The sequence below is a fragment of the Crocodylus porosus genome, unplaced genomic scaffold (genome assembly GCF_001723895.1).
Source record: "Crocodylus porosus isolate Cpor-Errol unplaced genomic scaffold, CroPor_comp1, whole genome shotgun sequence".
Lineage (NCBI taxonomy): Eukaryota > Metazoa > Chordata > Crocodylia > Crocodylidae > Crocodylus > Crocodylus porosus.
The window spans coordinates 112,545,124-112,572,962 of record NW_017728943.1 but is presented as its reverse complement, the minus strand read 5'-3'; the positions used below and the strand labels follow the sequence as shown (position 1 = coordinate 112,572,962).

General features: G+C 41.6%; 1 protein-coding gene across 1 annotated transcript in view; it reads left to right on the top strand.

The window, feature by feature from the left end:
- Nucleotides 1–27,839, top strand: part of FNDC1 (fibronectin type III domain containing 1) — a 122,471-nt gene that overhangs the window by 62,079 nt on the left and 32,553 nt on the right. Inside the window, exons 7-12 of the mRNA XM_019550014.1 lie at nucleotides 2,721–2,909; nucleotides 3,735–6,839; nucleotides 9,089–9,207; nucleotides 12,035–12,146; nucleotides 16,098–16,472; nucleotides 24,959–25,024. Of these exons, the coding sequence (XP_019405559.1) occupies nucleotides 2,721–2,909; nucleotides 3,735–6,839; nucleotides 9,089–9,207; nucleotides 12,035–12,146; nucleotides 16,098–16,472; nucleotides 24,959–25,024 (3,966 nt within the window). The remainder of the gene's footprint in view (nucleotides 1–2,720; nucleotides 2,910–3,734; nucleotides 6,840–9,088; nucleotides 9,208–12,034; nucleotides 12,147–16,097; nucleotides 16,473–24,958; nucleotides 25,025–27,839) is intronic.

The window sequence follows — 27,839 nt, the reverse complement described above, 5'->3', positions numbered from 1 at the left end:
TTTGATCAAGCAGGCTCAATTACTCAAGTCTGCTCTGACACATTCTAATTAGATCACGTTGGAGCAGGCATTCAGCACATGTACAGGTGCCCTAGTTAATTAATTCTGTCCACTCCTATATAAATGTCATTAGAATAAAATAGCAATTACTCTTTGCATGCCTAAATTGCGCTTGGACACTGCAGCTGGATTGTTTGGCTCTGTGACAGGGGCAAGCTTGGGGCAGTCTTAAGTCGGCCTGCCCTCCTGTCTACATGACAGTCTGCCCAGTCTCGCTTGCCATGACTTTGCTGTATCAATGAATTGGTGGTAGATGTGGGCGACTACCCATTACATGCCCTGATGCTAGGGAGTGCTATGCATGTCTCTGCACCATCCCTGCAGATGGCATCCACTATGTCACTATGCTCTCGGCCTATAACCAGGTCAACTTAATCCTATGTCTGGTCTGATTCCCTCACACACTCATACTGCCTTCCTCTCACTGGGGCATCTTGCACTCCACACTCTCTCACAGGGTCTCTTGCCTACCGCATGATACTGTGCCTCCTTGAGTGTTCCTGTAGGCCATCAGGCTTATCCGAGTCATGCCTCGGGCAGTGACATGCAGACTTTGGGCCTCTCCCGTGACCCTCACCTGGATAATGGCCAGTTGGTTCACTGAATGGAGGGCTAACTCTGCCCTAGCCCCTCACTGGGCTCCTTGCACCCCACAACTTGATCTCCTGGGGGTTGGCCCATGTGCTGCCCTTCTGACCATCCCACAACTCTACTTAGCACACCCCCTTGGACTACCCTTCAGGCTGACCCTCAGCCCTACTCAACCCTTGTCAGGGCCTTCACTACCACCCCATCTCTCTGGGGCTACACAACTGTCCCCTCCCTGGGGCCTCTGAGGTCTTTCACCCGTGCGGGCTCAGGTGGCCGCAGCCGTGCCTGGCCTTCCTCCTTTCCTTATACCCCCTGGGCTCAGGTGGCTGTAGCTGTGCCTGGCCCTCTTACCCACAGTGTTGTGGGGGCTGGGGTTATTAAGGCGACCCACTTTTCATCAGGGAGGCAAGCAGTCCTGGTATTTGAGTGGGGTTGTTGCACCACCGGCAGTCCCACCAGGCCTTCCTTCCTTGGCAGAGTGGAGTTCTAGGTCATGCCCAGGACCAGGAGCCTCCAAGCTATCCCTCTAGCTCCTGCCCTTACCTCCAGGATGTTTCACGCCACGAGGGAGCTTGATGGTGCTGCTCCCTCAGCTGCAACCAGCTAACTGCTGTCTCTGCTTGGCTGACCTTTGTTTGAAAACGACTGCCTTAATCAGGCACCTGGGCTGGAGCAGGCAGCTGACTTCAAGTGGCAGGCACCAAAGGTGCACTGCCCCAGGCTCTTACAAGTAATTTGCAGTTCTATTGCCCCTGCTCTGTGGATGTGCAAGTTCATGTGCATATGGTGTGCATGCTCAGTAGGCATGCAAGGGCCAGGAAGCTATGCATACACATATACTGGTATAGGTCCTAGAAGGAATGCGGAAGACAACAACTTCTCTCCCATGTTTTAGCCCCAATAGCCAAAATATTAAGGTGCTTTCCCTTAATATTCTATTAATATTCCCTTAAGATTCTAGGCCTCACTCACCCAGAGGGTAAGGTTTGAACCTGTATCTCTGGCTTCCTAGAATAGTGCTTCATACACCATACTGCAGGTTGAACAGGGCTCATCAATGCACACAATAATGCATTGTTTTCCAGGGCCCACATATCTCCCTTTTGTTGTCTGCTTATGGGCCAGATTCAAAAGCAATGATAGAGAAGGGCCTGAATAATACGTAACCTGTGGTGTGGTAGATAGAGCATGATGCTTGGCAAGTTTAAACCTCTCATAGGCAATCACTCAGCTCTTGCAGCTAAAATTCCCCCCTGCTAGATTTTTGTCCAGCAACAATTTTGTGCCTTATGTGCATATCCTGTGTGTGTGTGTGCAGGTAGCCACATACCCCCCCCCCAGAAAGTGTGTATTCTTCTGAGTGTGCTAGGGTTTACACATGTACACTACGTCTGTGCTGTGCCAGTAATACAGTCTTAAACTATATATAAATGCCAAAAAGGGCACTTATGTGGCTGAACAGCTGCCATTTGAGCACACAAAAGGTAATAGAATTTCATCTTTAGTAGCCACTTCATTATATAAACCACATTTTCTGCTGTTAGATTAATTTAGCTAAATTTGTATTAGAAAAAATGCCTTTGCAAAAGGATAGCATAAGGTTTTTAAACCCCCAAATCTTTAATGTTTAAAAACAAAACTGGGATTGGTTGAATCAAATAATATATTACCAGAGCAGTAACTGACCATGTACCAATAATTGACTCTAATTATTTTTTTTTCTGTTAAGCTTTATTTAGAATGCTCAGTTCCCATCAAAATTATTGTTTGGTATATATATCCACAATGGGGATTGTAGTCTAAATATTCTTTAGAAAGACTTAACTTCTGTATCCTGTGTTCTTAATAAGCTAATTTACTTTATGTATTTTTGTTTAATAGACTGAATGAATGTTTATTCAACTTACTATATATCATGTCTTTATGCTCCAGCTGTTGACTCGACGTGCATTGCTAATGTATTAATTTTAGTAATGCACGTTCTAATTCATCCTACCCATACAGTCTGTCCGCTGGAAACAGGACTGTTTTCAGTTTCCTCCTTCCAACCGTCTGCCAAATCATTTCAGAATACATTCTTTCATACGCCCCGGCTCTCAAACCATTCGGAGCAAAGTCCATCACCTATCCTGGAAGTACAACCTCTGCCATAATAGATGGTCTACAGCCTGGGGAACGGTATATTTTCAAAATCCGCGCAGCAAACAGGAGGGGGCAAGGTCCTCAATCTAAAGCCTTCAGTGTCGCTATTCCAGCAAGTAAGCATTCTGTGTTTATGGCTCAGTCTACCCACTTGAGTCATTGTCTTGTTTGTGTTCATTTTTATTCCATTATTTGACATTTTTTAGCATTCCACCAAAGCTGTAGAATTGCAATTCATTAGCGCTGCTTGTTTCATTTAAATAAAAAGTCACAATATGTTTTATAGCAGCTTATCATTGAGCATCTTTGTAATGCATACAAATTGGAACAGAACATTTTTAAAGTTAAACATGTATCTGTCTGTATTGGTACCCACTACATGAAAATATATATTCTCTTTCCTTTATAAAGTTCTAACTCTACTTTATTACTTGCATTATTCCTGACTGAATGTTCCATTATTTGCAACATAAATAAATTTCAATTTTAAAAGTTAATTGGCTAAATCCTACATTCTTTACTTAGGCAAAACTGTCAACTCTCTACTTACTACTAAATGTATGTTGTTACATTGGTAGAAAACTTGAAATGTTTAAAACAGTTAACGTAGGGAGCAGATCGTTGGCTGGGGTAAACCAGCATAATGCCATTGAGGTTAAAAAAGCTATGCTGAGTATGTGGCCCCAGTCATTTTCTTTGGTACTCCATTCTTAGATAATAAATTGCTTGTTTGATTCTGTGATGATAAAAGAAGGATATTTCTGTTTCCAAATAGATTTATTAATAGAAAAAGTATTATTATCTGGTGTTCTGAAGCATGATTTGGCTTTTGCTGGCTGAGTGATACTTTTTTTTCCTTGGGGTTTTCTTTTTTGTTGTTGCTATGTGTATATGTAATGTTGTGACTAAAGCAGAGGATTTTTTTTCCTTCCTTTTTACAGCAATTAGAGGTGATTTGGATGTTCATCAGAAAACAAACTTTCAAGATGATTTGGAGTCTAAGAAATCTGGGAATGCTGCCCCTTCATCCCCTTCTCAAACTTCTGTTTCTTCTCAGAAATTATCCACTTCCTCTAAGCATACTGCTGCTCATTCTTCTAGTTCTGTCACTGGTACAGATAAAAATAGTCATCTTTCTGAGTTTAAGAATAAACTCTTGGCTGGCAGTGGGGTCCTAAATAAGTCACAGCTATCCTCTAAAAAGACAGCAGAGTTGGAACCTGATCCCCAAGCCACTGAAGTCACAGATGAGCATGATTCCTCTAATGAATCTCCAACAACACTACCTAAGACCCAGGATCAGAGGAGACATGTTAGGCTCCTGTCACCAAGTAGGCCATTCCACTCTGTCCATTCTTCAGGTAGAATGCCAGTTAGATCACGCACTCCCTCCCTGACGAGGCAGACGAACACAGACAAGCATGGCTCATCATCAACATCCTCATCACAACGCTTCTCCTCCTCTTCCTCAGCATCTTCTTCCATTCCTAAGTACACAGACAATGAAACAAAGCGTCTAAGACAAGACAACCCCAATACGCCGCCTCCTCCTAAAAACCCTTCCGATAGCCTGGCTGGTGAAAATGTACATAATGATCTCCTAGACAGTGTGAAGGAAAAACAAGCAAAGCTAGATTCCGTGCCTTTTAAAGACACAGGGTCAAGTAAAACACCGTCTAGAAATTTGGAGCATACTCATTTGGCTTTACCATCAAGTCGGCAGTCAGCTGTGTCTCACAAGGTAGTCAAGAGCCATCGAACTAAACCAGACCCTGCTTCTGGGCCAGTTGAATTACCTACCTCATCAAGTCCAAATTCTCAAAGTCATTCACACCATCCTTCTTCTAAATTAGTTCATAGTCACAATGATTATGATAGTAAAGAAACCAGAGATAGAGATGAAAATTCAAATTCCAGATTTTCTTCTCATGATGGAGGATCGTCTCCATCACCCCAGAAAAGGCTTCCCACAGGTTCCAAGCCTCACGTGTCAAGGGATCCAAACTTTGCCACTGCAGCCGTGTCAGCAAGGACTGCTGTTTCTGTTTCTGCTAGTCATTCTTCAGCTCACTCACGCTTCCCATTTTCTGCTAACCATAAGTCTGTAGGAAGGGATGTTTCCAATGATGGTGATACTGATAGTGAGGGCTCAGAAGCAGAACATGAAAAGAAAAGACCAGACTCTTCTGTATTTAGGTCTAGGTCATCTTTAGGACAATCCACATCAGAGCGTTTTAATCTGCCCAGGTACAAGTCTTCTCAGACAGCTAATAGATTTCTTAACAGGGTTGGTATTAGCCCAGAATCTAAACTGCAACCCTCTAAATCACCTTATTCTACCGTTTCATCCAAGGTTCATCCTCAGAGTAGTGGACACCTAACTTCAAGCAGTAGGTCTAGTTCCAATACTGACAAAGAATTGGAAGAGGAAAAACCATTACCTTCTACTATAACACACGACCCCTCACCTTCCACTTCTAGAGAGTCTTCAGCCATTTATTCTAAAAGAAGAAGTTCTCAGGTAGATGTTAGTACTCACCACAGAGAACCACACCACTCCAGTTCAGAGGATGAACATCATGGTAGAGAAACAGAGGCAACTCCCACATCACACTCTTTGTCTACAGTCCGTCAGTCGCCATTGCCTGGACAGTCTTCCTCATCTGCTAGAACTAACCATCAAGTAACAAGTGTTCAGGATCCAAGGTCAAGAACTTCATCATCTTCATCAGCTTCCACTGGGTCTTCATCAGGGTCTGCCACTTCCAAGCATCAACATGGAGAGAAGGACAAAAAAGAGGTAAAGGGAATCCTCGCTAAATCAAAACAAACTATGCCTTTGTCCAAAAAACCTTTAACTGAAAGCTCTCATTTCTCATCCCAAAAAACTCTCCATTCAGAACCCAGCTCTTCCCAAAGGGCAAGACCTAGTCAGTCTCAGCTTCAGTCCTCATTAAATTCTAGAGACCAAAGTAATGAAAAACTACAGGAAGATGAGGATGTAGTAGAGAAGGAGGTGGGTGACAGAGTATATGGCCGTTCTGTATTTCCTAAAGAGATTTCTTCTAAAAGGATACCTACCTCTTTGTCTCAGGGAAGTTCTACTTCATCTCTTTCAAAACAGCAACAATCAGGTTCTCAAACTAGTAATGCTGAAGAAAAACACAAAAGTAGACAGGACCCCATAACCTCTTTCAGAGGATCAAGTTCCTCTCTGCCAGTAAGCAGACATACTGGATCCAGGGTAACCACTTCAGGCAAGCAAATGCCAGATTCACATAAACCATCTTCATCCTATAAACATACTCGGCCTGATACCGACTCTCTCAGTGATGCATCAAGACCCAGTCAGCATAGTAGGGACACTTCTTTATCTTCAAAGTCATCCTCCACTTCTATGAGACCAAATCATCCTACACGCCATTCATATTCCAGGATCCCTACTAGAACAGCATCCCGAACTGAGAAAAAATACAGTCAGTTCCTGCCAAAACCATCAAAAGTTGAATCTTCTCCAAAAGATCATTCCCTCTCTCTACCTAAATCTCGCCAGACAGTTTCAAATGAGGATGATGATTATAGTGAGCATGATCAAAGAGAGGTGGAGGAGAAACCCACATCATCTTCAGCAGCAAGGTGGTCATCTTCCATTTCTAGAGGCAAAGTTGCCAGTGATAAAAGAAAAATGATGGAATCTGTTCTACCTCGCAAAGTAAGTTCTGTAGAAGAAGAGCATGAGGAGGGGGAGGGTGTGGAGCCTCCCCATTTAAAGCATTCTCTTCCTGCATCGTCAGCCAGTTCTGCTTCTGTGGCCTCGAGAGTTTCTCAGTCTCCTAGCAGACAGCATACACCTTCTAAACCAAGCCTGGTCTGGCCACACCTCTCTCCATCTATGTCTGGGCCTTCTCAGCCACATCCTACTCATGCTGCTTCTCCAACTATTTCTTCGTCTTCTTCTCCCTCTCTATCCCCCCGTCAGCGACTACTAAACTCAAGGCTGCGAAGCCCTTCTCAACGGCAGTTCATTAGACCTCCTTACAGACAAGGTAAAATGATGCCTCCTCTGCTTCTTTTTAATTGGCTGTCTTAAATGTTGTTTTCCCAACCACTGTTAGATGAAAGGAAAAGCATCTTGTCAGGACACAGATTCAATCGTTTATTCTAATGTACTAGGCATCTTTTGGTAGTATCCAGAGATCATAGCTAGAACTGTTTGCCTATCACTTGAAAACACGGGGTGCTCAGCTTGAAGCACTTGTCAATCACAGACTTGCAATCTGACTTGGACACACAGACCTTCATGTCTCTGTGGATTCTAATGAAGCCAACAGGGCTCGAGGGGTCTGCCTAAGTGATTCTGATTGTAGAGTCAGGAGCTATGTTTGGAAATCAGACCATACTAATTTTAGACTAAGGACTTGCGTAGGTATGGGCTGAAAGAACATGTGTATGCTAAGTACAGCTCTTGGGAAGACTGGACTTTCTGGGCAAAGAACAGGGCTTCTGTGCCTTTTATAAATTACAAGAGACTTTTCTAAGCTCTGAATGAAATCCAGTGTTCTGCTCTTTACTCTGCTATGTAAGATGTTTTATTTTGATCTGGTGTGCCTTGCTTTTGCTAGTTCTTAAGTGCTATTCACTCTGGAGGAAATGCAGCTCCTAGGTTATTTCGGGTTGTACCACTGGCTATGATTATTTGCCATGTGGGCAACTACATTTTGGGTTCTGATATTTTAGTGATTCAGAGTACTGGTGCTTGCCATGGGCTTTCTAGCAGAGTGTGTCTGCTCACAAGCACCTGCTGGTAGTGACTCAAGATTAATTAGAATACTGATTTGTAACCAAATATATCACATTTGATATTCCTGAACAGTCTCTGTGGCTATTCCTTAGTTAGGAGTGCCTGTACTCTCCCTAGTATGCAGTCACTCGGCATTAGCATTGAACCATACTCAGTAGTATTTCTGTTTGATTAAGAACTAAGAGGGGGAGCATTTTCTGCTTGCACTTATTTTGGTACAAATTAGATGTCATCCTTAGTTGTATTTTCCTGAATTACTGTAGTGTAGCTGAGAGGAGTATTGGGTCTAGGGCACATTATCTGATGTTTTTGATGTTTTCGCTGTCTACCTTTTAAAATTGCATAGAAACTAAGGTCTTGATCTGTGTTCCATACGCCAATAGCACACTTCCTATTAACATCAGTGGGAGTAAGACCAGATCTGCTATGTATACTTTAAACAAGCCCATAATTTTCTCATTTGAACAAACTGAAGACAAACAACTCTAGAATCCAGACTGAAAAAATATTTAAATACATTTATATTTATTTATTTTATAGAAATTTTAAATCCACAGAGCTAAGGTATTGCATCTGACGTGGTCCATTTTCTCTCGAAAGCTACAAGACATTATTCGCACCAGGTCTAATTTTGCTCTTGAATGCACATAAGTGGTTGCCATTCATTTCAAAGAAAGTTCCCTCCTTATAGTACCTGCTTTTGACAGTAATTCTTCAGCTGTGGGTCCACAAGTTAGAACTTGCAAGTGCTGGTGACAGGGCTTTCTCAATAGCAGGTCATCAGTTCTACAATTTCTTGCTGGCCAAGACAGATTTCTTACATAGCATGATGTAAGATGAGATCACTGGAATTCATTAGCAACTAGTTTCATGGCTAGTGATCCCTTAATCGTGGCCTTTTAGGAAAGCTGATTTGAGTGTCATGGGTTCACTTAGAATATATGCTGTGTAGTTTGGGAATTAATTTAAGGATCTGTGGTACATTTTTTTTAAAACTGAGGAGTGCCTCTTCAGAGTTTGCAATAGTGATAAGTGGTTTGGGATTTGTATTTAATTCTGAATTTTGTGATTATTTGTAATAGTTTCTGGGCTGGGTTTTGTGGTATGCCATGGCTGCTTTTGGACACAAAGCAGCTGCATATCTTGTTCCAATAGCCAGTTATACCACATTTGCAGTGCACAATAGCCAAAGAGTGTTCTGCTAAATCTTAGCCTCTGTATTTAATCTGCTTTAACACAGATTTTATGCATTGGGCAGATAGCTTTGTGTGTGAATAATTAAGCACGGATTCTGAAGACAAAAGTGGTTATAAAGCCCTCAATGCCTTAAAATGGTATTTATTTTTATGAGTCACTCTAATCCCCTCTGTCAAAATAACTGTGGGAGCTACTGTTGTAACAGTAAAACTTCCTTAAATAGCCTTTGCTGTAAAATGTGGTTTGATTCTATGCACAGGTTTAACAATACTGAAGATACCGTGTTTACCATTTCAGGTTATAATGGTAGGCCCAATCTTACCACAAAAACAAATGGAAATGGAAAACCACTATCTGGTAATAATGGGAAACCAACTGGACAGAAAATAATTTATGGTCCTCAAGGAACAAAGTGGGTAGGGTAACCTTCATTGCAAATTCAAGATGTTTTGACTTAAAAAAAAAATTGTCTTTTTTTTCATCATTGGATTTCCTAATAGTCCATTCTGTCCTTTGAAAATAGATGAAAAAATACTGTTTTTATTTGTTGTGCGTTTTAAAACGCTTAATTAAAGCTTAATAAATTGGATTTTCAAAGGTACCTAAATTACTTGGCAGCATTAACATCATTAAGTTCAGTTTTGTGTTTTTTTCAAATTAATAATGTGATTTGTGTTCCAAAGTCACTTAGGCTAAGTACAGATGGTCCAAAAGCCAGAAGTTTAATTGATTCGTTCTTTGCAGTTTAGTTTAAGCTGTGCAGATTGAGCAGACGTTCCCTTTTGATTCTGGAAATGCAGCTATATGCTTGCAGTGGCCCAGGCCAGAAGCCAGGGGTTGCAAGAACACGCCTGGACTGGAGCAGACAGCTTAGGCTAAACTTATGGCTGCTAGTGGCCTGCCCACCTTGTGAGGTTGGGTTTGCAGGGGAGGTGCAAAGTAACCTGGGATGCTAGGCAACTGTGAGTAACTTGAATCTGGAAGGGATCTGGGACAGAAGTTTAACACGCTGATTTAATCTAAATCAGTTAAGTCTGATCCTACATCCATTGAGATTTATCATAAACCAGTTTCAGCCATTTTAAAAATGGTTTATGTGCACTGAACTTCTATTGTTACAAATTTTGAACTGGTTTTCAGTTTATGTAATATCTATCTCTAGCCTTAAGGCTTGCCTGAAGAAGGAAAGTGACTATCATGGGTACTGTGGAATAATTCTTCAATAATGCTAATTCCAGAAAGCGCCAGAATAAATATGTCTAAACAAGGAATTCTAGAATGTATATAAAGTATAAATGTACGTCCTATCTTATTTCAGGATAACTTCTCCATTTCGACAATCCCTTGGGCCAATTTCTTAAATATATTTAGATGCCTAACAGGCAGAGATATTTCTAATGGAATTTTAAAAAAATGGCTAGATGCTTAACTCCCATTCATTTCAATAGGAAAACGCCAGAAACTACTACTCTGCATCTTTAGGCAGCAAAATATCATTTAAGATCAGCTCCTGAATGCTTTTAAATTTCACCCAACATGTTTATAACCAGCCTACATATGGTAATTTTTTTTTAAATATAAGCTCTCACTGACATTGAGTAATATGTAGCTTCACAAGTAGTTAAGAGTATGGTATAGCATGAATAAAGGGAGGGGAATGAATAAATTTCGTGACATCTTAATCTCATTACTAACTATTAGATTAACATTAAAGTGCATTGAATGGAGTATGTTTTCAAAATAGTCAGTATTAAAAAAACATTCACATAAGCATTTAAAGCAATCCAGAATATTTTGATTTGGCAGCTAATGGAGTATATCTTTTTTATTAGACTACATGTTAATAATGCCTGGCTTTTCACATGTGAGCATTTTGGGTTTTTTCTAACCATATGGGGCCACCTTTGTAAATACTTAAAATTAAAAGACATATAATTAACCAAAGTGTATAGTATATTTGCAAAAAAAAAAAAAGATGCTCTTAACTAGCTAAACTCATGAAGAATGTCTTGCATTGAAAGCTTGTCTAACTTTATTCCAGCCATGCAGTTGGTTCAGTAGAAGAGATCATCGACAAAAATCTTGCATAATTTGTGGACCATCACAACTACAAGATCATTCTAACGCTAACATAACCTGAATTAGCTAACTCAGGTTAAAATATTAGTGAAGATAAAGCAATCTGAGTTTGAGCTGCTACCTCAAGTTTTAAAACCCAAGTTCCCTTAAGTGCTCTTTTAAGCTGAATGGACTAACCTGGGTTAAAGATCCAGCTTTTTTTGCATTTCAGACCTATATTACAAGTCCAAGAGCCTGGGCACACAAACCATTTACACCAGTGTGATTTACATTAACTCTGTGTACCAGTGTAATTTAGGAAAGGGCCTGGATGGACAGACAAGCAACTATTGCATGGCTTGTCTTAGACACTTTTTCAGCACTTCACCACTAGGTGGCAGAGGACCAAGTAGTAGCATTAGGAAATGCATAAGCTGTGGATATACAACATCTAAATTGATGTCATTTTCACTGGTGTAGTTTTACCCCTGATTTTTTTCCTTGGGTGATTCTATACCAGATTCAAGTAAGGCTATATTCTCTTTCTCAATTTTTTAACACCAGTATGAAGGCTGATTACACAAGTATAAGATCATAAGAAATAGGGCTGGAAGGGACATGACTAAACTATCCAGGCAGTATCTATTTAACCTGCCCTTGAAAATTTCCAAGGACAAAGATTCCACAACTTCTCTGGATAGCCCGTACCAATGTTTGACCACACTCATAGTCAGAAAGTTCTTCCTAATCTCCAACCTCAGTTTCCTGTACTGAAGTTTAAGGCCACTGCTCCTAGTCCTGTCCCCTACAGCAGCAGAAAAAGGGTTATTTCCATCCTCTTTTATAATCACCCTTCAGATATTTGAAAGTTGTTGTCAAATCCCCCTCTTAGTCTTTTTTCCAACAAACTAAATTACCCTAGTCAGTAGGTTGTGTCCAACCTCTAAGAGCCATTTTCAAAAGCACTTAAGTCTTCCAATAATCTTAGGCTTCTAAGGGAATGGTTCTCAAATAGTAGCAAGGGACCTAATTGCTAATTATGCCCATGAAAATCTCTTTATAAGTGATTCTGTTACTTGTAAAAAACATATTTCATATCCATATTTTCCCAGGTTATAAGAATACAGTAACATTTATTATCACATTCTTTCATGTTATAGGAGTTTCAGTGTACCTTGTTTTTAGATTGTAGATCTTGACCGAGGGCTGGTATTAAATACTGAGGGAAGGTTCCTCCAAGATTCCCAAGGAAACCCTCTCCGAGTGAAGCTAGGAGGAGATGGACGCACTATTGTGGGTAAGTAAGGGGGGGAAAAAAAGAGTGTTCATACAGATGGTGCAAAAGCTTTCATAAACTTGACAAAACTGGCATAGTGGTTTATTAAGGGTGAGGCTGTAGCCCAGTCTCTTGTGGCTACTGGAGGGAATAATGGGAAATAAAAGCCATTGACACCTAGTGTGACCACATTGTTGTGCCCTACATGGCAGCCAGAGTGAAGAAGGGTCATTTGCCAAGTAGTGTCTGCCTCCTTACCACTGGGCAGGGAAGGTTCAAGCCTTGACTAGTCTAACCCCTCTCCCATGAGCTCCAGTCAACATTGCTGAGCCAAAATGAGGAGAAATTAACTGAACCTTAAAATGAATTGTATTAAATTACTTCCTCAGAGGAGCAAGAAAGGTAATAATTCCTTACCACAGCTGTTTCTGGGATGACTTAACTGTAAAGCAGCCTTTACTCAGGTGGGGTATGGGCAAGAGTCCAAATGAGTCCTTGGTCAGCTCCAAAGTCCATTTGAGCCTAGTAGGCTAGCTTAGTTAAGGCACACCAACTTCTTATGCCAACAAGGCACAAGACAGCATCATATCTAGACACCTTTGACTATCCAACTGGAATGACTAGCTGGAATGACCAGCTGGGTGGACTGGGGACAGGATTCAGGACAAATCTAGAGCAAGATTTACATATATACCTCCAGATATGCAGCAAGACATCATATCAGTCTCTGCCACCGCACCCCAGCTGAGACCTCACTATTTGTATGTGCTCTGAGACTCTGATTAGGATATTGGAGCCCTGTATGACTAGATGCTGTACAAACAGGAAGGGAAGCACAGCCTCTGCTCTGTAGAGCTTGCAGTTTTATTCTCTTCAACCTACAAATGGGTATGGCTCTAAAATGTACTGTAGTGGAAGTATTAGCATGCCCCTGCATTCAGCTTGAAATCACCCCTATACCCAGCTGTCTATGCTAGTAGTTGGAATTATTTCACATAGGTGGTTTTACATGGGTACAGTTATTTGTTGCAGCTTGCCATTTGTGAGCAAGACCACATCTTCTGTGGGCAGAAACTTTTTAATATCATGTGTTAAAGAGTCATGCATGGTGTTCTTGGACTTCCTGGAGCTGGCAGTTAGATGCAAAATGAGCATAAGATGTGTTCCTCTCCCTAGCTGGCCCGAAGAATTTTAGTTGGCTCCCCTCAATCCATCCTAGTTGCTACCATGATTAGTTGCCAAACACAGAAAAGAATCTGAATGTCTGCCTTCATGTTTGCCAACCAAACTTTGACCCAGATATGCATCTGTTTGTGATCTGGCCACCAGACTAAGCCAGAGATGTGTATCTGGAATAACTTTTTCCCTGAAGTGAACTTTTAAGTCATTGATTACAATGTGTGTTTAAATGTTATATCTGCCATATTTTAGGCAGGTTGTTAAACAGACATAGAAGCCCAAAGCCCATTTCACCTGAAGGCATCTAAGTGTTACCTATGTCTAGCTGTAGCTATGTGCATTATTAGACTTGTAGTCCATATACACTCTGTAGTGATTCTGTTCCTTCTGAACAGACATGCAAGTTCCAAAGGAATTAGAGGAAAACTAGGTAGACTGCCTGTTTGACTCTCCCAGCCTTTAGTTTAATAGTTAAATGGTTAGGGCACATGGCCAGGAAGTGAGATCCTCCCCTCTCCCAGTGTTTGGTCTCCTTAGCTAGAAAGGGATTGAACCTACATCTCCTACTTCCCAGCCAAGCGTGCAAACCAGCCAAGAGTATCCTCCATCTTAATGGTGAAGCTGACCTAGTAGACAGCCAAGAGTGAAAGCTAGATGGGGCCAGAGGAGAGAAATCCAGAGGGAGTATGGATCAGTGAGATGAGGCCTGCCCTAGAAAGGAGGGGCCCCTGGGTTCTAAAAAAAGGCTCCTAAAAATATATTTTTGTCTTAAATGTTGACAGCTCTTTTTAGCAGTCAGATAAATTATTTGTAGTAAATAGGCTATTTATATGCCAAGTACGGATATTCAGGATGTTAAATTGGGTCCAAAATGGCCCCCCAGTTTAAAATTAGCTCATCCTGGTGCTGACTTTATGCTTACAGATCCAGTCTCAGTGACCAGCAATCAGTCTAAACCTGTAACCGAACAGAATTTCCATGCACACAAACCGGTCAAAATTGCAAAACCCAGTTTAAAATAAACTTGGATCTATGTGGTATCAGACTATTTGATTTAGATCAAACTGGTGCGTGGAACTTCTGTCCACTTCCCCTGCACAGCCAGGGTTAGGAAAACCCAGGCACTGGCCACAGCCCCCGGGCTGCTCTTTTCACTCCCTCCTTCCCCTGGACTAGGCTATTTCTTGCCCCGCCTCCTTGCTTCCCCCGCCAGCTAGTGCTCTTAACTCCCATCCTACAAGCAGCTCCTGGTGTAGCTGCTTTTATGAGTGTTTGCCACCACTACAGCTAAACGAGTAAGTCCCAGGATTGGGAGGCATGGGGGTATAGGTTCACTGTGGGGGACTGCATGTCATCCCACCCACAGGTTGCATCTGCACCCCTTACCCCCCTGAGGGTTGCCAGGGCACAGCAACTTCTGCACCTTGGTCTCTCTACCCCTCATGGGTCACACCTGCTCCTCCCCACTCTACCTGTGGGTTGCACTTGCTACCCCTACCCTTCATGGGTCACGCATGCTCCCCCCACTCCACCTGTGGGTCACACCTGTCCACCTATCTCACCCGTGGGTCACGTCTCCTTCCATCCCCTGGTGGACCCTCGATCACCTCCAGCCTGCTGGACTCCCAACCCTCTGACTAGCCCCCATATCCCAATGTATCTGGGATTGTGCAGCCAGTTTGAATTGATTTAATCTTCCCCTAATGTCCGTGAACATGTGTACATAGCCACAGTGTTTAGCACGACGTTATTTATTTTGTGAATAATCTGTTAATAGATGTTGATGCTTAGAATGTATGCATTGTTCAAAATGGATTCCTGACTACTTTTTGCAAACATAGTTTGTCCCAGGGGTTGCTTTGGCAACGTCATTGACTCTTGGTTACATAGTATTTGAGATTCATGGTAAATGATTAATCCTTTAAATCTCCTGTTGTTATATTTGCTTCCAGATATGATGAGTTTTTATGCAGAGATGGTAAGCCTTCCATTACAAAAAGCTGAGCCCTATATTTTCATGCATATATCAATATTGTAATTTACATGGCATGAAATTCATTAAGTAGGCTCCAGGTGGTACCGATGCTTTGTGCTAAATCCTGGTGTGGTATGTCCAGGGGTGAATTTTATCATTTAAAAAAACTCTTTCCCAAAAAATTCAGATGAACAGATACTCTTTCTGTGACTCAGAGATCCTTCATGCTGAAATTATCTTTTGTGATAACCTGGCAGGAGGGGTACTGCTTTGGAAACGGCAGTCAGAATCAGGCAAGCAGATAGGGGAACATACAGTCTTCTTAGGGTAAGTGGGAGAGCCCAGCCCTTTGAGCTGCTGATTACTCCTATAGATGCTGACTATGTTCAGTTCCTATGGAAGTAAATCAGAGTTGACAACGTGTAGCTCGTGTTCAGCACACCACTGAATCTGTCTCATACAGGACTAGGACCTAAGCCTGTGTTTTTATGTAGCAACATTGCCACTGTATTATATTTCTATCTGCTTTATCAATTGAACAGCTGTTAAAATTGGAGAGTGCTGTAGTCTGAGGCTCTCCTGAATCATTTCTGTTATAAGTGTGGGACTTCTAGGTTCCTAAGGGAAACTTTCTTCTGTGACAACTCCATTACAAGAGATTTACCACTGTAATGGGGCTCTGTTGCCCTGATCCTTGGCTATTTAATGTTTCTGCTGCCATTGGGGTTCTTCTGTGGGAATCTATGAATGATAAATAATATGAGTTAAGCACCCTCAAGATTGGTAGTAAAATGTTCGTTTTTGCTTTTCTTTCATAGATGAAAAGGGTGCTCCGCTCGTGAGTCCTGATGGATTGCCTTTGTTCGGACATGGGAGATTTAGTAAACCTGTAGCAAATGCCCAAGATAAACCCATTATAAGCCTTGGAGGAAAGCCATTGATTGGCCTTGAAATGGTTAAAAAAACAACTCCTCCTCCCACGACTACGACTCCTACAACAACTACTACCACAACTACCACAACAGCTACCACCACCACGACTACTACTACAACTACTACACCTGAACCAACGACTACAGAGCCACCGACTGAGAAACCACAACCTACTTGTCCACCGGGCACCTATGCCCAGTATGACGATGACGGCAGTTTGGTGTTAGGGTTTGATGGCTTGCCTGAATGCAGTTTAGAAGGTAACATCATATCCTTTGATATAAGCGCAAAAGGTATGAATAGTGTATGTGGTGGTTACAGCACAGTTACTAACGTTAAAAAACAAAACAAAACACACATACATACACACACACACACACTTCCTATCCCCCTCCATCTGCCGCCCTTTTTTAAAGAGATCTCTTGTCAGTAAAGTAAGAAAAAGTTGATCAGAAAACCTGCCAGGAGCAGATATTTGACCCAGCTGAGAATTTTTTGCTAAAATGTTTTTCCATTGGAAAAAAGGCCAATTTGTTGAAACCTGAACTTTTCAAGGAAATGTATTAGTTTCAAATACATTCATGATGGAGGTTTCTCAGGTCCAGGATAGAATTTCTGGTCCAAAGCAGAGTGTGTGAGACCCTAAAAAAGCATGTTTCAACTGTGTTTAAGATTCTCGCTCAGGATGCAGAAGAGCCAAAGACAAATCCCTACTCTGAGTCAGGCAGAGCGTGGCCTCAAACATAAGTTTCCCACATTCCATCTCTCATGTGATTTTTCTTTTTCTTGAAAATTTTTGAAAAGTCTCATTTTTGTTGCAATGTGGATCATAATCAAATATCAACATCTTGAAACTTTCTGTGAAACAAAATTCTTGTTTTCTTGCCAGCCTGAACTGTTACAGTGTCAAGCACGGATGTAACGTGTTACTCCCAAGAGCTGGGGAAAGACCAGCTGTGTGTGTAAAGTAAAGCAATCAACAGAACTTCCTTTCCACATGTTAAATATAGGATAATCTCATTGCAGGTCGTTACACCTTTTTTATAATAATGAAAGGTAAAAACATTTGTACTTGCATCCCTGGTTTTTGAGCTTGGCTTAAAGTTAATGGTGTTAAGCTTGGTTTTAACACCAAGTCTAACTTCCACCCATTCATTAAGTGAATTCTGCAACAGAAAACAGCTATTTATACTTAAAAAAAAAAAAAAATGTTAGGCACTGTTTTCAAAACCATCCCATTGAATTCTATAGGTAGATAGTCTCCAATTGGATTTAGAAACAGGTAATACAGATGTAACTAGGGGACCCAGACTGCCAATATAAAGAGCACAGATGAGATGGAAAGAGGAGACATGGTCAGCTGAAAAACTCAGTGGTTGAAACAAGAAAAACCAAAGATAGAAGATTGGATTTCCCCCAGCCCAGCTGGATTGGGTGAGTATTTTGTTGATTTGATTTTTTTTTTTTATTGCCTTGTAGAGAGCTGATGATTAGTAATAATCTTGTATTCTGTTTTTATTGATGTCCATGTGTAAATGCATGCACGTACACATGCATGAACACGCAGAGGAAAAGGAATATTAAATATAATCTCTCCGCTACAGTGGATGCTTCTTAATTTGCTGCTTTTATTGTTTATAGCAGTAATGCAGTTGGCAGCATTCTCTTGGTTTCAAATGGGAGAATTACAGCAAATCTCTCTGTTCTAATTTGGGCTAGGATTTTGAAAGGAACCTGTGGGAGATGTGAATTTTCAGTTCAGTTTGGGCACCCAGCTCTATTATGGTATTCCAGTTTTGCACGAGGTAGTGCTATGCTGAGACATGGTGTGCTCATACATATAGGCACATTTAGAGTGTGTGTGTGCGTGTGTGTGTGTACTAATAAGCTGTAGCCCTCACAGAGCAATGCCACACTGCCACAAGTGCCCTGCTGCTTGTTTGAGAGCTCATAACCACTAGGCTATCAGCCTAATAGTTGTATGTCTTATAAGAGTCCTGTCAATATATAGACAGAGATTTCTTGGGAAAAACCAGCCTTGTCTTCTAAATGCAGTTCCCAGAATACCTTCTGCATGTTGATCCACATGAAAAATTGTACCTTTGATTGCCTCGTGGGAATGAGAAGGAGAAATGCACCCAAACTGTAGAACAGCTTCTAGAAGCATTTGGCTGTTTACTTTTAAATCAAGATGCCACAAAAAAAAGCTTTCTCTTCTTTTTTCCTAATTACAACAAAGAATGTGCAGTCGGGGCGAGTGATAGATTTAAGATATGCTATCCCACAATCTACAAAAGCTAGAAATAGGCTCTAGATGATAGTGGAAATATATGACCTTGCAGCTTTCCAAGAAGTCTTTGCTTATAGTTCTGGCAAATCACCGTGCCGTACTTGCATGAGGACCATGCAAGTCAACTTCCATGGTCCTCATCACTGTAGCTTCTGAGCATCTCCCACTCTATAAAGCATTTATGATCATAACCTCCTAGTACAATAGAGAAATGCAGTTATCCCCATTTTATAGAGGGGAACCTGAGGCACAGACTAGGCCTCAGATCCTCCCAGGTATTTTGGCAACCTAACTCCCACTGAAATCAGTGAGGCAGGTGCCTCAAATACTTTCCGAAGTCTGGACCTAAGGGTTATGCAAGAAATTCAGAGGAACAGGAAACTTAACACCAGTCTCCCAAGTCTCATTTTAGCATCCTAATGCTAAGTCCTCTCTAGATCATGGCATGGTATCATGGTATTATAATATTAGGAAAATCACTGCAATAATTTAAGACATTTCTAGTAATTATAAGTTTTTGTTTCTCTGAGATGTCTTATAGGGGATCCAATAAAAAAATATCACAAAGAACCCTGAGGCATGTGGTATTTCAATCATGATAATCAAAACACCCCTTCTGACAGATGAAAGTTTTTCCTAATATAGCTGTATGCCTATAAAGGGTTTATAGCTCTCGTTAAAAAATTGTTGGAAGCTCTGATCTGGCCACATCCATTCAGGTAGACCCGTGTGCCTATACAGAATCCTATGGAAAGGGCCTAAAACACGTGTGATGTGACCCCACTGCATATTTCATGAGTTACATGCTCTGTAACCATGCCTTTGAGATAAGTAGCTTAACTTTTTGTGGCATTGCCAGTTGTAAGACAGCTGAACCAAACGTGTGTTTTGAAAAACCTGTTTACCTCGCTGACTGCATCTAGAATTCCCTTCATATCTTTTCTGGTCACTATTTTTTTTAGAACCGCACTTTTGTGTGGTTATTTGTTCTTTGTATATTGTTGCTAGTTTTTTTTTTCATGCCTTCATTGACGTGCTGCGTTTTACAGTATTAGTAACTTTTTTTTTTACTGTAGTTATTTAATACAGCTGTTCTTTATAAGTGGTGGGAATGGGGACAGATGTCATCTATATTATTTTTACTGCTATTACTACTGCCTAAGTCAGGCCAACTCTCTCTTTGGCACTCCTTTTGTTAGCTCTTTTCCCTTATTTTGCAGTCTAGCATACTTTTGTTAATGTTTCCTTGAACTTCTCTCTCTCTCTATTAGGGGAACACATATTTCAGGTACAGTTTGATTTGAAAAGAAAAGACAAGTGAAATCTATTGGCACGCTGTCTATCATGTTCTGTTTTCTTCCTTCCTCTCGCATTGTCTGTCTGTCTGTCTGTCTGTCTGTCTGTCTGTCTGTCTGTCTGTCTGTCTGTCTGTCTGTCTGTCTGTCTGTCTGTCTGTCTGTCTCTTTTTCTTTTCCTTTCCTCTGGCAATTCAGTGATGAATTATGTTTCTTAGGTGCCCTGTCCTTATTATATTCATGCATCAATTAACATGTTAACAGCAGCATAAATGGATAGGGTGTCACTAGTGTATCAGATTTAAAGTGCCGTAAAATGGGAAATGAACCATAAAAATGTTCCACAGATAATTCTTATGTTTGTGTAGCCGTGGCTGACCGTCAGCTCATTGTTGGTACTGGGGGCCAAGACTACACTGTGGTCTGGAATGGCCCCAGGACTCACAATCAGTTGATTGTTGGCCTGGGCTGGAGGGTTGGGGGAGCCCAAGGCTTCCGTGAGGGCTTTAAACCCTGTGTCTGGCAACTCTGGCTGGACTGCCAGGCATGGAGATCCTCTGTGCACAGCAGCCTGGCCAGAGTTGTTGGGCACTACATTTTGACAATCAGCTGATTGACCAGAGCGACAGGTGAACTGGACCCAAGGCTTCCTGAGTCAAGGCTGACAATTAGCTGATTGTCAGCTCTAGCCCTAGGACTGCACTAGAGACTTGAACCGGCCCCCATGCAACCTGGGGCCCAGATGGACACTGAGCTGTTTGTCAGTCCTGGGGTCACTCTGGGGCTGCTTTTGAGATCTTAGTCAGAGGAGACAATCACTTAATTTCTGGCACGTGTGGCATGGCAGGAGGCATGATTTTGGAATCTGGGATCAGATCCCACTGCACCATTAAATGAATGTTGTGCGTGTGGTTTGATTTACAGGGCCTATAGGGTATTTATATGGCCCACAGTGGCACCATGTCAGACCACCTTCTCATCATTTAATGAACTCTTCAGTGCAATGCTATAAAGAGTATCCAAGAGGTCTTGAAATGTTGGGGACAGTCTAGCTTTGTTAATGAGGTGCTGTGCCCAGGTTAGTTAACCATGCCTGAAAAGCTGAGTATTGTTAGCCTAGAGAAGCTGACCTGCTTCAAGTATTCAAGTACGGGGCCTTGTTCTGACCTAGTTTAGATATCCTTCCATGGCATTGCACTGAGCCATGCAGACATGACCTAAGGTTAGATTCTTCTCCCTTTCATATGAGGTAGCACCATGTCTCACAAGCATACCCACTAACTTCAAAGATTGTTCATGGAGTCATGGTGTACAAGTGTGCTGCATGCACATGAAATTGTCAGAAGCTGGCTCTGAAAGTATTACCTTTTCTTATATTGGCTGAATTTTCTCTTAAGTTTTGAAGAGCATTAAAAATGGGTATTTCTTTTCTTTCTAGCATTCACGTCACTAGGAGGGCTGACCCAAATGGCATTGCTTGCCAGAGCCATTATATCAGCCATGGATCAAAACAGATCGATAGAGGACCTTATTATGTGTTGCATAAAAATAGTCATATGTGTTGCCAGGACTTTGCTGCCAGTACATCCAACCGAAAGTCTGAAAGGAAATGATGTTGTCTCAAACCCATTGCTTACATATTATATAGTTTAGGAGCTATTAATCCTTTCTTGGGAGTTTAAAAGATTTCTATGGCATTTTCATTTAGCTCCTCTGCACTCAGCTTTGCCAACATTTGACATGCAATAAAACAGTCTTCCCTGATGTGAGGAATATGTTTAAAGAGCCAGGTCCACCATGATGCCTATTTAACAACTACTATATTATATTTCAGAAAGGATAATTAATTGCTGCTTATGGTGCTACCAAAATGTCCCAAACATTTCATGATGCTCTGTCCTGAGTGTTTCCAAAAGATGCTTTTGCACTGTCTGTCTCTTCAGTCACGGTCTGGAAATACGCACCATCCACTTTAATGAAACAGCTAGTCTGCCAAAACTTGATATTTTGTCACCATCTGCACTTGGCTTCTAAACAGTCTCAGGCTGTTAATGCTGGAAATGCCACCGCATATTCTATATTTGGCAGAATATTTGCTCATCCCAGACAACATTTCTGCAGATTTAGCAATATTTAACATAGAAACGGATCTGGCAGCCCAGGCTTAATTTGTCAGCAAAACTGTCCAAGCAACCCAACTGTTTTGATATACCCTCACTGGTCAAAAAGGTGCAATTTTAACCCCTTGTTAGCTAGCATATGGTAAAATTCAAGTGGAGGCAAAGTAGATTTCATGCAGGCTGACAATTTGAGGTAAATGCCAGTGTAGAGCTGACTAAGGAGCAGCATTCATAAAATCAAAGGAAAGTGGGCCTGGAAGGGACCTCATAAGATCATCTTGCTCAAAACAGGATCATTCTTGGCTAAACCATCCCAGCGGAGTGTCTGTCCAATCTACTCTTGAAAATTTCCAGGGAGGATGATTCCACTTCTTTAGGTAGTCTGTTCCCATGCCTAACTATCCTCATGATCAGTGTAGGAGGGGCTGACAGAGGAGCTACAGCATCTATAACTAGGGGTGGGCATGCAGGGCACCAGCACTAGATGCTGCCTTAGAGGGAGCACCAAAGAGGGTTCCTAGAGATTTTGAGGGGCAGCAACAGCCAGCAGCAGGGCACTGTGCCACATCTGGGGGTGGGAAGACCCTTCTCTCACTCCCCTACTTGTCCTACCCCTTCTCTTGCTGTTGAATTCCCTACTGCCCATCCTTGCCAGCAAGGTGAATTAGTGGCACTCAGCAGTGAGAGTACTCAGTAGCAAGGGTGGCAGCTGCAGTAGAGGGTGCAGGAGTATCCAGCTTTACTATGCTGGAGCATAAAAGCATCAGGTTTGGAAAACACTGGCCTGGGGAACAAAACCTGCTGGTTACATCTCTGAGCAGCAGTGGGCATAAACATGAGAAAAACTTAGATTTTTTTTTAAAACTAAGAACTACTGCTATTTCCATGCCATAGTTGATGTTAAAGAAATCCAACCTCAAGAACTGGGAGAACTCAACCTGACCAAGTGCTAACATGATGTCTGTTGGATTATGAGCGTGATGAGAGATTTATTAACTGAGCAGTGAAATCTGCTCACTCACAATTTCCAAGCTTCCTGCATATCTGAGCCTCCAAATTTACCTGGCAGTCTGTGTTAAAAAAAGAATGAGGGAGCGTATGTATATTATAAATATTGGCCTTCCTGGCTGGCTGTGTTGCAAAGATTCATTGAATTCATGCAAAAAAACTATTGGATTGCTGGTGAGCCTGGTAGAGAACAAGTGGACATTCATTACTGCATATGCTTGATGACTAGCTGCAGCAGTGCAACATGAGAAAATCTAGACTTCTGCTATGTTAAAATCTCACAAGAATGAATTAATTTCCTGTATTTTCTAAGTTTATTTTGGCAATAAAATCATTGCTATATTATTGAAGTTGTATTTTTTTAATCTGAGTGCACTAGCAAGAAATAGACATTTTATGTTTGTATGTTCATTGCTTAGTTCTAAAATAAGGAGACAATAAAATAAATACTAATATGATTCAGATTTTATTTTTAATTTATTCTTTGACACTGCTAACTGAGATTATTCCAACACTATACTCCATTAATATGCCTAAGTTTTTCTCCCCTTTTAAGTGCTACAAGGCAGCTATGACTTTTTAAATAAAGTAATATAATGTCACTGCATAGATAAATATGAAATATGTCAGATAGCTGGATTGTTATAATTTATACTGGTATGTGCAACTGGACTACGTGCAAGATGGTATGTGTTCATATCCATTTGAATAGCATGTGTAACACAGATTAGATATCTGTATGCAATACCTTTATTATCAGCTTACAGACACGCACCGTATGTGCATGTATACAAACTGCATTCTATACTGTATAATACATGCATACACACATTTTACTCTATATAATATATATATAATATAAAAAATGTATGCAATGCATATGTGTGTATTATATGTGCGTGTGCACACCAGAAGATGCACACAAATACATATTTGTCTCTTGTTGAAATCCGTGTTGAGCAGAATTCTGTTTCCCTTCACGTGTGTGAACTGGCAGTCTTCTAGCCAAGTGAGTGTGTTTTTGGCACTTACACACAAGTGTAGTTCTATTATCTCAGCACTGTGGACATATAAGTATGCACATGCACATTGAGTGTGTGCAGTAGGCTACACATGTGCCTCTGTTCTGGATGCCTAAGTGTATACAAGTCATAAAAACATAGCCAGCCAGAATTCCATGACTAAGCTGTTGGTGCCAAAGGTGGAGCAAAACGTTACCACGTTTTAGTCCCCAAAACTGAGTAGTTAGGGCACTTGCCTAAGAAGTGGGAGACCCAGGTACTAAGCCACTCCCATTTCCCTGAAGGAATTTGAGTCCACATCTCTCTGACTTCCTAGCATAGGACTTCCACAGCACAGGTCAGGCATCACCTAGTCTCTTCTCCTCTGCTCCTTATGCAGCTGCCTCCTGGGCAGCCAAGAGAAGGAGATATGTGCAGCCAGGATATCAGGACCAAGCCAGAGGGTGTTTGCCTCACTGGGAGAGCTGCTGTCTGGCGTGGGAGTAGAGCCTGGGTCTAGCCTTGATCCTTGCTCCCATTGAGGCAGAAACTTGTGCACTGCTCTCTGTTTATTTTATCCAATGCCTGTGACATATAAGGGGCAGTGACACAGTTTCAAAAGGCAGAGGATGCATGACCTGCTGCAGTAATTAGTGTAGAGGAGTAGAAGGGTAGGGAGTTTATTACAGGACTAGAGAGAGAGATGCAAATCTTCTTTGGTCCGGAACTTTGTAATAGACTCCCTACTTTTCTATTTTATCTGAACTGTCTCGTCCATTTGTAGCTGATAATCCTTTTAGGTATTCTAGGGCTTGAGGTACAACAGATTTACAAAAAAAACCACATGCTTCTTGGCTCATTTGCATTATCAACCATTCATCATCTATTCTTGCTATTTATAGTATAACTGTTGATGTCTTCTCATTTCCTATACAAATAATCAGCTTTTTACCCTTATTTTTAAATTTGTTCATGGAAGTTTGGGAGGGCAGGAAATCATAATTTTTATAATAACCTTTCCTCCTCCTGCAGATTCATTCTCAGGGATGGATTCAGATGTGACAGCAACTCCAGAGGCTTATGTAATATATGATGAAGGTACTGGTCGATTATCAAACTCCTTAACAAATGCACTGTTTGGGGTTGTTGGTTTTTTTTTTTTTTTTACTCTTCTTTCTTTAAAACTGCTTTGCAAATAATATATTTTCAGCATGTTAGAAGGGAATTTAGGCTGGCAAGCATTATGATCATGAGTTGAAGCCAGTCGCGTGGGTTTCAAAGCAGCCCTGTGGCAGGAGTGAACAACAGAAGCTTGCAAGGCAGTCGCACGCACACTTAAATTAGGGGTGTGAAGAGATGCACAAATTATGCAGAGTGAAAAGATGGGGTAGAGAGAAATTTTCATACATCAGCTGCTGCATGGTAACCAGTTTGTGTGTGCTTGCTGCTATCTCACAGTAAGTAGAAAGCAAGCTGTGATAATTTAGGCAGAAGGAGGGTAGAGTTACACCTTGTGGACTAATTCAGAGATGTATAAACTCTGCTTTCTGCCTAACTTCAGACTAGCACAGTTAACTGTCTCTCTGCTGTGTGATATTAACAGTTTCATTCGGGGACAAATAGCTCTGGTTTAGCTTCTGCTTGCCATGGGATAAAAGGGATCATTGAAATAGCATGCACCAGCTGATCCGTGTCAACTAAGACCCTTTCAACTTGATATAACTTAATTTGTTTCTCCATCCTTAAGGCTTCTTCATATCACTCTGGCACTGAAAAGGTGCATCTGAGGTGGGAATAAGTTACAACCATGATGTAAAACAGAAATCTCATTTCTTCTGGGAGAAAGCCTTTTGTGTAGGGATCCTACAGACCTTCAAGTCCATTGCCCTGCTTTAAGTACTGCGTAGCATACAAGATAAGATGTGCTAACACCCCCACCCCATGCCCCTCCGCACATTGCTGTGTATGTCTAAGTGACATTACTTCATGATGTTTTCTTGCTTTTGCCCTTCCCCTCCCTGTTACAGAATCCAGCCCTAATTCCAATCCAACAAAGTTGATTAATTAATCTAAAATAGAAAATAATTTGCTCTGTGCACTGAAAATTTGTATTTCTGCTACAGTTTTCTGGCTTTCTGTAGAACTGTAAATCTGTTGTGCATTTTTGCTTTTGGATACCTACTCTATTTAGATTTATATAACATGCCCACAGGGAATGAAATCAAGTTTGCGTAGAAAGATGGATCTGCAAAACCCAGGAATGTAGACTAAGATGATCAAAGGAGATATAATGAAGAAGAGGGACGTTTTTTGTAGAACTATCTTAATGTATCATCTGGCAATTTGATGCAATAACCTAGCACTCAAGAACAGCTGAAGAGGAAATTTCAGTTGCCACTATTTAATTACTAAGCATAGAGTCAAGGGACAACTTAGTTCTAGATTACTAGAAACACCAAAGACTTTCTGCTCTCAATGGCTTCTGATGTTCTGTGCCTTATAATTCTCATTTTTGTTGTTCCCTCCCTTCCCCACTTATATTAAGCTACCTAAATACAGACCTTGGTTAAACCCAAGGTGTTTTACTATTAACTTTGTTACATTCTGCCACTATTCCAGTATTTCTGGGTTTAAGGGTAATAACATTTCACTTTGTAAATGCAACACAGGGATTTTAAATTAAACCAGAAGAGGATTTAAGTTTTGGGAAAAGGGCAGTGAAACATTTGAGAGAGAAATTTCCTAGTAACTGAGCAACAGCTTTTGAGGTTGTCTTTTAATACGTTGACAAAGATATTATAAGGGAAAATTCACCCTGTGTAACAGGCTAAAATAAGGCCCAGGGACAATTTAATTCCATGCAAGTTTTCAAATTACAGTTTTGATAGGACTTCCATGGTACATTGGCTGAAGGAGGGTAGAGTTGCACCTTATAGACTAACTAATTCAGGGATGCATAAGCCGTCTTCTGCCTGACTTTAGACTAGCACAGCTAATTGGCTGGCACTCTGCAAAGGAGTGCTTTTCACCCATACAGCACCGAGAGTTCAGTACAGTAAACAAATGGCATTCAGAGCAAAGCCCTGCACTCACAGACCATATCAGGACATCATAAGAGAAAATGCCTTCATGCATTTTGGTTCTGTCAGCATCTCAGCACAGTGCCTTTTCTGTAAAGAGAATTAGAGTTACAGGGACCAGACGTCTTCTGGCTTTCATACATGACTCTTTCATACCTTGCCACTTATCATAAGAAATAGATGGATTCATTGATTCAATATTTCCACTGGTTGGGGAGCTTCATTCTGTGTGACTGGGACGAGCTGTGCTAAAGCTGCCATGCCCGTCACAGCTGGGTCACTCCCCTGCATAGGAAGGTTCCCTGAGTGACAAACCACACTTCTTATAGGAAATGGCTGGAAGAAAATGGTGCATAACTAGGTTGTCCGTGTGCCCCGCTTTACCTTTGTTTTCAGTACTCCCACTGGCACCATTAACAGCCAATATAAGCCTTTGAATGGCTGTTTGGGCTGGAGGGCCACTTAGGGAGTTCTGTTGAGCTGTCATGACCCAGGTCAGCACCTGCCCCCTTCCTCCTCTGCTACCTGAAGCAGCTCACCAAAACTTCCTATTTGGCTCTGATGCACTTGCCTGGACAGATGGGATGGGATTGCAGGTGGATGGGGAGTGGTGTTGGTGTCTGGGAGCACAATGGGTGGACAGGGCCAGGATCGGGATCACTGGGTGGTGACAGCATGGGCCCGGGCCTAGGGCAGAGCCACAATCTGCTCCCTGCATGCCCTTGCCCATGGAACCAGCGCCCATCATAGGGACATGCAGACAGTAATTCACAGCTCTGCCTGGGGCCCTGGCTCCATGCTGTCATCGCCCTGTGATCCCAGTCCCAGCTCTG